General features: G+C 46.5%; 1 protein-coding gene across 1 annotated transcript in view; it reads left to right on the top strand.

Annotated features, from left to right (window-relative positions):
* AGO1 (protein argonaute-1) overlaps positions 1-12184 on the top strand; it is a 92396-nt gene that overhangs the window by 15421 nt on the left and 64791 nt on the right. Inside the window, exons 4-5 of the mRNA XM_050172396.3 lie at positions 1605-1964; positions 7405-7488. Of these exons, the coding sequence (XP_050028353.1) occupies positions 1605-1964; positions 7405-7488 (444 nt within the window). The remainder of the gene's footprint in view (positions 1-1604; positions 1965-7404; positions 7489-12184) is intronic.

Here is a 12184-nt window from a genome sequence, read left to right as displayed (position 1 = left end):
TGGCCCTAGCAGCTCCAGTTTTTTTGTTTTATGCTATCAAGGTCGACGGTTTGTCGAGGCATGAAAAAACAGTTATAGGGGTTTTGATGAGCTACAGTTTAAATAATTTTGCTCACGTCTGCTCCGTAAAAACTTTGTTGAAGTGAAAATGTGTCCGTGAAGTAGTTCGTTTTGGAGGGAATTTCGATGCATTATGTTCTATGGAACATTGACGGGGAATGAAAAATCTGTGTTGTGGCTAAAATTTAGTTGAAGTGGACTTTGTTGTGCCGGGATTCTACTGTAATAGGCAGGAATACAGTTTTGTTGGTATTAACAGTCATCCCCCATTCTTTGTACACCAGGACAGGAAATTTCTTTGTACAAAATGTGGTCATCTGCAACTAGTCAAATTTGCACTCCAGGAGTTATTACATTTACAGTATCATTAATGTAAGCCAAGAGCTGGGTACCCAGGACACTACCCTGTGGCACCCCTGGTGTGACTGGCAGACTGCCAGGAAGTCGTCCTCCAATGTCAGTGTGTTGCTTCCTGTTAGTCAGGTATGCAGGATTTCAGGAATGCCAAAGATTCTAGGCTTAAAAATTCTGATTGTGCGGGACCTTGTCAAAGAGCTTTACTTAAAGCAAGAAATATTAAATCTATTTGGCTGTTATAATAAAGTAATTAGAAAATTTGGTTTTGCTTTCTTGCCTGTAACGTGCATTGTCACTTTATCCACTGATAGCATGTTGTGTGCGTACGATCGGTATGCACACGAAGCTTTGCTACTTTTATATAATGATTGTACAGGCGGCTTCTATGCTGGGGCTGAAACATCACTTGTGTTTTCTTTTAGCCTTCTAGCTTTCTTTCTCTTAGCATAATTATCACCTCTTAGCAGATTTAGGCTGAGCCACATTGAAGAGAAGCATTTGATATTCCGTAGAGGTGTGCAAACATAAAATTTTTCAAATATTTAGCCTGGAATACCGGACTGAATAATGTGCACATGCATTTATTAGCAAGCTTGTGTGTATTTTAACGTATTGGAACATCCACATTACATCGTCAACAATAAAAAGAAGTAAACCAGTAAGCCGTTCTGCTAAAAGGTTGTACATTTGACTCGTGTTCACTCGAGTAATTCCCCCCTAGCTCTCTGTTCTCGCCAGCCTATGCGTAATTATCAAGCATCGAGTGCCCATAAACTCGGTGATGTGGGACTCCTGTGCCAGTCGTCACTCCTTGCGTTTGCTGTCAAGCAATAAGCTTAGGATGGGGGCCTCACTGCTCACGATCGGCCCATTAGAGCTGCACTCTCAAAAAGGGCATGCTCAGTGCAGCTGGATCCGTTTTTGCAGGCGCTCGCTGCATTGCTCACTTGGTGGGAGACTGGTTCATATCTGGCGTACGAGTATTACATTTCGTGTAATGTCATATTTTTTACATAAAAGTAAGTATTAGAGCTGATTACGCAACACATCTTTTGTACGTTATGCAGTGATCTTTTGTCGTGAATGTGAGAGAAGTCTCTAGCCTTTGAAGCATTGCTGTGGTTTATATCGAATGGTTCTTCTGTGGGGCCCAGTGATGCAGTGTTGTGAACGCATGGCATTTCCAGGTACACCCCCGTTGGCCGGTCGTTCTTCTCGTCGCCGGACGGCTACTTCCACCCGCTGGGTGGTGGCCGCGAGGTGTGGTTCGGCTTCCACCAGAGTGTGCGGCCGAGCCAGTGGAAGATGATGCTCAACATCGACGTGTCGGCGACGGCCTTCTATAAGGCGCAGCCTGTCATCGAGTTCATGTGCGAGGTGCTGGAGCTGCGCGACGTCAACGAGCAGCGCAAGCCTCTCACGGACTCCCAGCGCGTCAAGTTCACCAAGGAGATCAAGGGCCTCAAGATTGAGATCACCCATTGCGGCAGCATGCGCCGCAAGTACCGCGTCTGCAATGTCACCCGCAGGCCTGCCCAGCTCCAGTCGTGAGTGCGCTTGATTAGCGTTTTTTCTGGCCGGTTTCACGTTCTTTCTAAAGGTTGGTTTGGTTTTAGACAAGGTTACTACGCTGAAGTAGCTCTAATATCAATAACAGAAGTGATTAAAACTGCCATCGACATCGGTAACGTCGTCGGTGGCTTGCCTTATTTTTGCGCGTATAACCTGCAGCAAAAATTGGCTGAGGTTTAACTCTTGTAAACCTAGTTATCACGAGCGAAAGGTCTATTTGGCTTGGTTTTGCAAACGCTATGCACGCAGTGTTTCATTAAACGTAGGCTGTCGTTTTTCATATACGTTACACACGCTGCCAAACAAGTCCATGAAGTCGCTAGGAAACCTGGCCGTCGCAGTCGAGCTTGCCGCCAGCCAAGGGTGTGGTTCGTCAAACGATGGTTGTGGGTGCCGTTGCTTGTATCCGTGGCTTCGTCTCCTTCTCGTTGCGCATGCTGCTGAACGACGGCGGCAGTTGCAATAACTTCGATCCTGGTACGCTTCCGTGCTTAGTGAGCTTCTCTGTAACAGGCTGATCTTGCCTCTCTTTGCTCCAGTGTTTCGGCAGGCAACATTGCCTTTGCTTGAGATATCACAGCCTGCCATCTAGCTGTGTCTCCTGGATGACTGAGTTCAGCCTCTTGCTTGCGCTAAAGCGCATTCACACAGGGCCCAGCCATCCATGGCGAGACTGCGCAACTAAGCGCCGGCAAAGCAGCCGTTAAACCCTTTCCTAGTCACGTGGTACAGTGCAGTCCACTTATAGCGATAGCACATATAACAATATATTGGTTATAATGATAAGCAGACTTAACTGTGCACAGGGTTTTGTTACATGCAGTATCATGCAAAAACAATACCAAAACGACAGATTTCAGTTCAGGTTAGCTGACCTGTCAAACAATTATTCAGGAAGAAAAAACTGCGTGATTTTAGCTTGCTTCTGCATGACTGACGACATCAAGTGGTGCTCCAAAGAAGCTAAATCATGCAATGTGGCTTCTTCATCCAGCGTGCCAACGGAATGTTGCAAGACGTCCAACGCGTCCATCACCTTGCTTGGCAAACAGCAGAACTGCCTCTTATTAATCTTTCTCATCACCATGATCTTGCATGATTTCAGCAAGTGCCGCATCATGTACAGCACAATTGTCAGCATACAAGAATCCCAGCAAAGAAAAACTGCCGCGTGGCACTGTGGAGATCAATAATTGTGCAACGCCAAGGTCCACTCTTGGCTGCCTTCTTGTGCAAAACTACGCTCTTTGCGCCGCCACCGTCAAGTGGTCCTGCTCAAACTGTGTTGACACCCTGCAGATAAGAACTGCGACCTTGAGAACACGCCGGATTCTATAGATCTGAGCGCGGCAGTGGCAAAACGGTTCGGAGTAGAAAACGAAACCTGCCGGCAGATGCCTGTGAACATTCTGGGGCTATTTGACGCACATTTGCCGTCCATGCTGAAGTCCGATGAATCATCTTCCGAGTCTGTGCTGCTACCATCATCGAAAAACTGATGTAAACTCGCCGAAATCCTTCGAAATTTGCCGTTTCTGAAAGGCATCTTGACATCGCCGTCGTGTTGGAAGCTATGAGCGCTTGTCATGTTCGACTAAAAGGTGCTTTAAGGGGGTACACGGGTCTTGGAGACGAAAAAATAACTAAAAAGTCAATTTTTCAGTTTGTTATTTTCGCAATCTAGACGTCATCACGCGCTTGTCGACAAAAAATTTACGCGAAATAATGCGTCTTTGGGCAAAAGAATATCTTATTTATCAGGTGAGACGCTCGTTGTCATCTGCAAGACGCACCGGAAACGCCCCATCTTGCGCCGCTCACAGTTTCGAAACCGATCAACGGAGCGCCGCCATTTTGGTCTCGTTCGAAAGCGTGTGCTTCCCGCTCCCTTTGCCGCCGAAAACGGGCATTCAAGGTAGCTGCAGGAGGGAGCAACCAGGCAACAGCGAGAGACAATCCCACCATCCTGTTGATCCGCGACCATCACGTGACTAAATAGCGCCTTCTGATTGGAGTGCAGGAACGCCGCGCGTCCGCGCCGGCGATGCCATTTTGCCTCAACCATTGCTCAGCGTGGGCGTGATCAGTCAAGATGCCAAACCGTGCACGGAAATTCCGTACAGAAATTTGGGAAGCGTAGAAAAAAAGCACGCGGTGCAGCGAAAAGATGCACCGGAACTACCAGTGACGTCTGACAACCTTATCGGACCGGCGGACTTGCAGACGCCGCGGAACAGCGGTGTGACCGAGGAGTTGGGTGCAGCACAACGGGAAGAGGCGATCGTCGCGGCTGACGGCGTTGGCGCTCGGCCTGTGCTACAGAAAACGTCGGTGCCGCTCGCGATGTTGACGGCGGACCGTGAACATACAGCGGACACCCCTGATTGCGGAGCGGCGGTCATCACGGGCGCGTGTGCTACGGAGATGCGCACTTGGCCGGACCGCGCGCGAATCGACACGGCATATCTCACGGCGGTGGAGCAAGATCAGATCGAGCTACAAGCACAGGAAAAAATAGCGGAACTCTCCTCAGTTTCAGCGATGGAGCGCAAGGTGAAGTGCCTAACAAGTGAGCCTCGTCTAGAAAGTGCGTCGACAAAAACGTACACCATCGTCGACCTCGACATTGTAAACTGTTTACTAAAAGTTGCTGGTTGCCGAGTGTGCCACGGAGCGGTGACTATCGAGCGGGACTCGCGGGAGTACGGCATTGCCGTGAAGCTGAAAGTTCTGTGCAGCAACTGCGGCGAAATTGACACAAAATGGAGCTCGCAACGAGTTGGTGGCACTGCCAATTGCAATCCTTTCGAGATTAATGTTCTCGTGCCGCGTGCCGTACAGAGCTCGGGAAACGGGCAGACGGTGCTTAACGATATTTTTGCCGCTATCGGAGTTTCGCACAGAGGCCTTCACAACAAGACCTATCAGCACTATCTGAAATCAAAGCTAAATCCAGCTGCAACAAGTGTCTGCACTGAGAATATGGCTAAGTGTGCCACTTCAGTGAAGAATGTATACCGAAGCCTGAATTTTTGAAATGCAGGTAATATTGCAGCTTCTTTTGATGGCACTTGGCACACTCGGGGACATTCATCTCACATTGGAGTGGCCACAGTGATAGAGCTTTCTTCAGGTTATGTTTTGGACTATGCCGTCCTTTCGAATTTCTGCCTTGGCTGTGAGCTTGGCCCTAAACCAGAAACCCCAGATTATGCTCACTGGAAGTCGCAGCATTCATGCCAAAAGAACACGTCTCCCAAGGCAGGCCAGATGGAGGTGGAGGCAGCACTAATTTTATTTCAGCGCTCTCTTTCTCTTTATGGCCTGAGGTACACAACCATGCTCTCCGATGGTGACAGCAGATCATACAGTGCCATTGATGAAGCAAAAGTCTACGGCTTCATACCTGTGGAAAAGGAAGACTGCGCAAACCACGTGCAGAAACGCATGGGAACGGCACTGCGGAATCTTGTGCAGAAGAAGAAAGGGGAAAATGGTGAGCGCATCAGTGGTAAGGGCCGCCTGACAGGAGACCTCATAAATAAGCTGACAAGTTATTATGGTTGGGCGCTCAAATCACATTCGGAAAATGTGGATGAGATGCACACAGCAGTGTGGGCTACATATTACCACGTAACCTCAACTGATGGGAAGCCCAACCATAGCTTTTGTCCCCACGGCCCTTATTCATGGTGCATATATAATGCAGCAATTGCAAAGAATGAGCCCCCGCCAAAAAGCAGATACAATCTGCCATATGCTGTAAGCAATGCACTGCGGCCAGTGTATGAGCGCCTCTCTGATAAGCTCTTGCAGAGGTGCCAGAGAGTGAAGACGCAAAATGCCAATGAATCGTTGCACTCGATCATTTGGAGCCTGTCGCCAAAAGAAAAGAATGCATCACTGTTTGCTGTTGAGGCTGCCGTGGCAGAAGCTGTTATGCGGCTTAACCTCGGAAGCCACCAGTCTAGCTCGCACATACTCGGTGAGCTGCATGTGCAACAAACTTGCGCAGGCAGTAGGTGAGCATCCGAGAAAGACAGCCGCCATGTGGCCAACGCAGACAGAAAGCGCACATCATCGACAGCATTCCTGGAAGGCGTCAAGAAGAGACTCGAGGAAAAGCCTGCTTCGGACTATTCTCCAGGAGCATTCTGATTCATTGTAGTGGTGAATTCTATGATTTTGTCCCATGAAGAGTATTTTTCACATTGCTAAATGTTTTTTGCATTTTTCTCAGATCATGATTTTCGCATGCGCGAAGATTTGGGATGTGAACTGTGTCTCTGCTAGTTCTTTGATTTGCACGATTCTTTTTTTTTCCTGAATGCTAAACAGTCGGAGAGTGCAAGAAAACTATAATATAGCATGCTAGTGCAATGCAACTTTTTCAAATCTTGCAAGAAGTAACAACAAAAAATTTTCTTCCAAACTTGCTAATTCAAATTTTGATAACTTTGGCTAATATGTAGATAGAGATACAAAACTTTATATGTGCACTCTTCAAACATTCAAAAACATACCCAGTTAATTTTAGGTCTCTCAGTACAATAAATATCTTGAAAGTCACATCCCAAATTTATAATACTAAAGATTGCATAACTTTTTTTTTCATTAAACATAGAATACAAATACATAGAAACAAATATGCAATCAGTTCTTTACTGATTGCATATTTGCAATCAGCTCACTAAACTGAATGCAAGCTGCAAGTTTCACCTCTCTAGAGTTGATAACAACAAAGCTCTGCTCGTGCACCAGGTCCCCGCGGTGAAACGAAAGAAACTTGAAATGAGAAAAATAGTTCACGTGCTGGATGACGCTAGCTGCCTGAAAGCTCCCCGAGTGCAGCAAAATTATAAGTTGAAACCATTGGTGACGGGCTGTCGATGGGTGTAGGCACGGACAGGAAAGTGTTAAGAAAGGATCCATTGTACTATTAAAAAGAATGCACTTGGTACACTCATTATTACTTCCCATTATTCATGTTAACTGCTTTTCCATGTTTTATATTGTCGTGTATGTTTATTTCCAACTTGCATCAACATGTTGCGTAATTTATTTTCTCGCATTTATGACTGTTCACCACGACATTAAGCGCCTATGTATGGTCTAGCAGGAGGTCTCGTTCCCAGTGTCGCAACTTTCCTTTGGCATTTGCGTACTTTTATGCTATCCATCACGTGTTCAGATGATAAATCCTTAAAAGAAATGTAAAAGTTGCGTTGAATAGTCGTGTGCAGTCAATGAAAATGTGATGGTGTTGAACCAACCACATGCATGTTTTCACTTTTGGCTTGCAGCTACTCGCACCAGCTGTGTGGTATCTGTGTTATGCGCATAAACTAGAGATCCCTTTAAATCAGGGCTATGCAGTACACTGTGAAGTTAAGCAAGCATTTCGTTTTGTTTCAGGTTTCCGTTGCAGTTGGAGAATGGCCAGACAGTCGAATGTACAGTGGCCAAGTATTTCCTGGACAAGTACAAAATGAAACTCAGGCAAGCATGATGCTCATTGTTGCGCGTTGGAGGTCTGGCTGGTTGAACAGTTGCATCATGGCTATGGCATTCGGTTGTTGCGGGGTCATTCCAAGAAATGCTGAATATTGGATCCAGTGAATAGCATCAACCATGGCTTAGTGGGGTCCACAGATGGCAATACAGAGCTGTGTGAGGGTGACGATGATGGGCCTTGATAGTTTTTCCTTCTCTGATGGTCGGCACTGCAGGTTTTATCTTCTATTGCGAGAACTGGAGGCACAATTTTTCAGATGTCTACTTGTTATAAAATTGGAGGCGATTTAAAATTGGCAAGTATGGTAATTGCAAAGGCCCAGTGTTCCAATTTATTGAGTGCTGAACACCAAATGGACCAAACCAGACATGTGGCATCCGACTAGCAAAGGTCCTGAAAGGTTTGTCGTGGTCCTCAAAAACATTTTGAAATCAAAATGGGATTTTTGGGGATGTCAAGGAGGACGTGGCAATAAAACCTATTTTTTTTTATTTATGGGAATAAATTGGTGAAATTTGGCATGCAGGTGTGATTTGCTATGCTATCATAACTGAAATTAGTTTTGTGCTATCTATGATAGTTCTGAGTTACAACAATTGGCAGCCTCTAATGGTCATCCCCAAGTAAATTCATGAAGTACACATGTTCGCCAAGATTTTCACATCTGCATGTCCACAAGGCTCATTCTGTGCAATAAAGCTATTGGTTTATTTATTAAATGCCAAAATGAGCATAAAAATATTTTTTCAGCTTTCCTAGCGTATTGTCTTACTAACGACTTTTGCAAAAATAACATAAGAAATTTTTTTAGGAGGTGCAGTTAAAAATGGACAGCTTTTCTACACTCATCACTGTTTCAGGATGTAAGTGCAAAAGACAGAATGATTTTGTCTTCATTCGCTGTAAAATGGCACTGGGATGACTGAAAACAACTGCAAAAAAAATGAAAGCTGAGAAAACGGAGCTCAAAGTTTCATTTGTTGTCAACATTTAAATCTTTATTTTGAGCACCTAAAACTCGCCTGGGATGCAGTCCTTTGCCTGTGGGGACACATTTGCTTTACATTTTGATGTAGTTTTACACGTGGGTCGTTCGGAACTTGATTCCTTTGGGGCTCATCGCAGAAAATGCACGTAAGCTGCCACGATCGTCAATCACTTTGATAGGAACGCACAGCTCGCTACTGCGCACAAGAGAGGTTCGTCAGCAATTCAAATCTACAACAGCCAGTAGGAGTGCGCCATGTGCCTCACATGACTGCTACGCCCAATCACACTGCCACGTGTGCGTTTTTTTCGCTTGCATTTGCTGGTTTATTTTTCAGTGGAGAAATGCATCGCTCTGGCTGTCTTTAGCTCCGATCTCTCGTCTTTACGATGATACCAAGATGGTGGTGCTGGGTCAATGGATAGCCAGGCGATCCGTGGTGTGACAGGGCCTTCCGAAGCCCTATTTTTTCGCAAATTTTGATGACAGCACTCTAGGAAAGTGCTGCTTTCTCAATTTCTACTGCATATCTTGTTATAATATGTCACCACAAGGTAAATAAAGGTCCGTGAAGTGAGAAAAATAAATAAATCAGAAAATAGAAAATTTTGAGAATTTGACCACTTCAATTGATCGTGTCCCCCTTAAAGGGCCCCTTAAACGGTTCGGTTAAATATTGTAGGTGCGTAGGACACAGCTAAAGTTAATCATTCACACCACAATTTGTGTGAAACGTCTCATATTAAGAGAGCTATGGATCATTGCAATTTACCCTCCTCCATAGCCATGCATTTTCTCCCCAACTCGTTCACTGAGTGATCAGGGCTAAGTTCCGCCTTCACTGGCTCGGCGTCATGATGGCACGTCGTGTCGTCTACTTCCTGTCCTCTAGGAGCGAGCGCACGAAGCCTCTCCAACCTCTGCCAGCTGCTGGGCAGTCGACCCCGAGCAAGATATATCGAAGCAGCGTGCGTTGTGAGCATTTTGTTGCAGCGCCGGACGTGTCTGGTATTCCGGTAACCACAGGCGAGCTGGGCGTTTCGACATAACAGTGGAGGCATAAACTCAAGCTGATGAAGGAACTTTAGCGTAGACGTACGTGAGCTGCCTGATCGGTCTCCACAGTTCAGCCACCCATTGGCACAGAGCTCAACCAGCCCAACAAAGAGCTAATATTGCTCTAACCAAGTGTAAAACATTTTAAACATTTACAAGAACGTGTTAATGATTACACTCCATCAAAAAATTTACACCAGCAGCAAAGAAGAATACATTTCGTTACTGCTACAATGTGTGGTTGAGCTCCGTGCCACCAGGTGACTGCACCATGCAGACCATTCACATTTGCGCTTCTGCTCGCCCCGTGACAAGACACGGTCAAAAGGCCAGGCCCTGTCCCCTTGCTCTTGCATTTACCTAAATACTGGACTCGCGAAACGCTATTGTGGTAGTAATCCTCCAATGTAAAGTGATGGCCGCAACCGCGCAAATCCTGGCGCCGATCGGATAGCAACAGTCCAACACGTGGAGCCACTCCACTCGTCGGTTGCCTTGCAGAGGGACATGATGTCGCAGCTTGACATATTGCCAGTCAGTTTCCAGCCCACAACGCAACAAAGACGAATCATGGTGCTCACGAAAAGACAGGCCGACACTGACCGCGGAGCTCTCGTCAAAACGAAGCACGTTGTAACACAAGCAGACGACGCATGCTGTGTGCTGGAAGTGTTTAAGGGGGGACGCGGGTTTTACATAGCGAGAAATGGTAAAAAAAAATGATTTTTTGGAAATCACATTTTCAGTTTCTATAACTCTTTTTCTATCCGACTTTGAAATAACCTCAATATAAACCACGCAGAAGTGCTCGAAAAAATTTGTTTTATCAGCCAAGGTGGCGAAAAATTTCACGGAAATCAAGAAAGAACAGCGTTTTTCATGCCACAATACGTATCTCCGGAATGGCGCACCCGAGCCCCGCCATCTTGGTCTCGTTGGAAAGCGCATTTTTCCGTCTTCAAATTTGCCGCTTCAGCGATGTCCTCCATAGAGTAACAAGCGCACAGAAAGCAAGTGATTGAAGGTCGTGCCGGAGCCTGTGATTGGCCGTGCCCGCCACGTGACTCCAGCGCGGTTTGCCATTGGTCCGGCGCTCACGTCGTCTGCTCGGCTCTTTGCACCTCACGAGTCTGAACGTCTCCACTCGCCGTAATCTCGACGTGTCAGAACGGGTGCTATGCGGACATCGCAGTAGCGTGGCCGATTCTTACGCTCGTGGACGTTTCAGACTCGCGGTTAAGGGGGGACATGGGGATCAAAGCAAACTTTTTTATTTACCAGCAGATTTTGATGAAATTTTGCACAGGTGTTACTAATATCACACAAACAAAACTGTGAAAATATGGGTGCAATATCTGAAGTACTTTTTTGTTTACAAAATTTTTCTGCTTTCATTTTTGCAAAATGCCTGCACACCTGTATATTGATGGTAGGAGTTCAAGCAAACATTGATAGCACTCCTATATGTATCCTCCACACAGTGACATTCCTGTAATTTTTTTAGCCTACCAGATTTTTTTTATATTCTCATTCCTTGGTAGCTACTTCAGTTGCATGAAAATCTCGACTGTGAAAACAAAAGATAACAAATTATTGAAGCAACTATGTTGAAAACAAAACATGTCACTGTGTGCAGTGGTGCACAATGAGTGTAACAAAACAAACTGTGTAAAAATATTCATAACAGTGGCTGAGATATTGGCTTTGCAAGTTGACCTTGGTGGTAGAAAAAAGTTTTGAGAAAAAGGTGTTCGAAGTTTTGAGCCATGTTTATTCGAGTAGAAACCACCGGCCTTGTAGGTGCAGGTGTCAGTTTGATCTCTTGGCTTCTGGGATCTTTTATGCTTGCTTTCATGTGCTTTTTGTGCCCTCTTCTTGCTCAAGGCATCTTTCTCAGCCGCTCGACTCGCTTGAGTCCGTCACCACCGAGCATGCTCCTCCCGCCGTAAACCCTATCTTCCGTGGCACAGAACCAAGTGACGCGCGGATAGTGGCGGCGGTCATATTCAACACCTCCGACAAGATGAATTGTGACTCAAGATGCGACTGTATGGTGCGACCGTTGCTGATGCACGGTTCGTTTTCACGTCCGGCAGACGCACGCGCTTGGACCGCACTTTCGTCGTTCATCTCGGTGATGGCGGTGGCACAATCGGGGTACGTCGCGGAGTATTTACGGGACGTCGCAGGCCCGGAAGCATCGGAAAAGGCCGTTATTAGTTCGGTATCATCGCCATTAGAGCTGAAGGCTGCAACAGCCTGCGAACTGCCCGGCAATGTGTCGACAGTCTCTCTTGCAAGCTAGCGCGCGGACGCATCTCTGCTAGGACTACTTATCGTTCGGATGTTCGGCGGCGTGCGCTTGCGGCTGCCGAAGCGGTGCTTGGTCGCGTATTTCGTCGACCACGTCCACCCAGTCATGCTCGAAACCACAAAATGAAATAGAAAACTCAAATCTGAATAAAGCGATGTAGCGGCAGTGTACCTCGAATATCTAACACGTAAATAAAGGCGCAGCAGCCAGCGCGCGAAGAAACCGGAGAAGCAGACGCCGCAGCAGCTCGCTTCCAGACCCGACCAATGGGGCGGCTCATAGAATTCACGTGACGGAGCAAGCCAATCGGCGGCCGTAACAA

This window comes from Dermacentor andersoni, chromosome 6, assembly GCF_023375885.2.
Source record: "Dermacentor andersoni chromosome 6, qqDerAnde1_hic_scaffold, whole genome shotgun sequence".
Taxonomy (NCBI): domain Eukaryota; kingdom Metazoa; phylum Arthropoda; class Arachnida; order Ixodida; family Ixodidae; genus Dermacentor; species Dermacentor andersoni.
The sequence above is the reverse complement of the archived record's forward strand: the minus strand, read 5'-3'. Positions and strand labels throughout refer to the sequence as shown.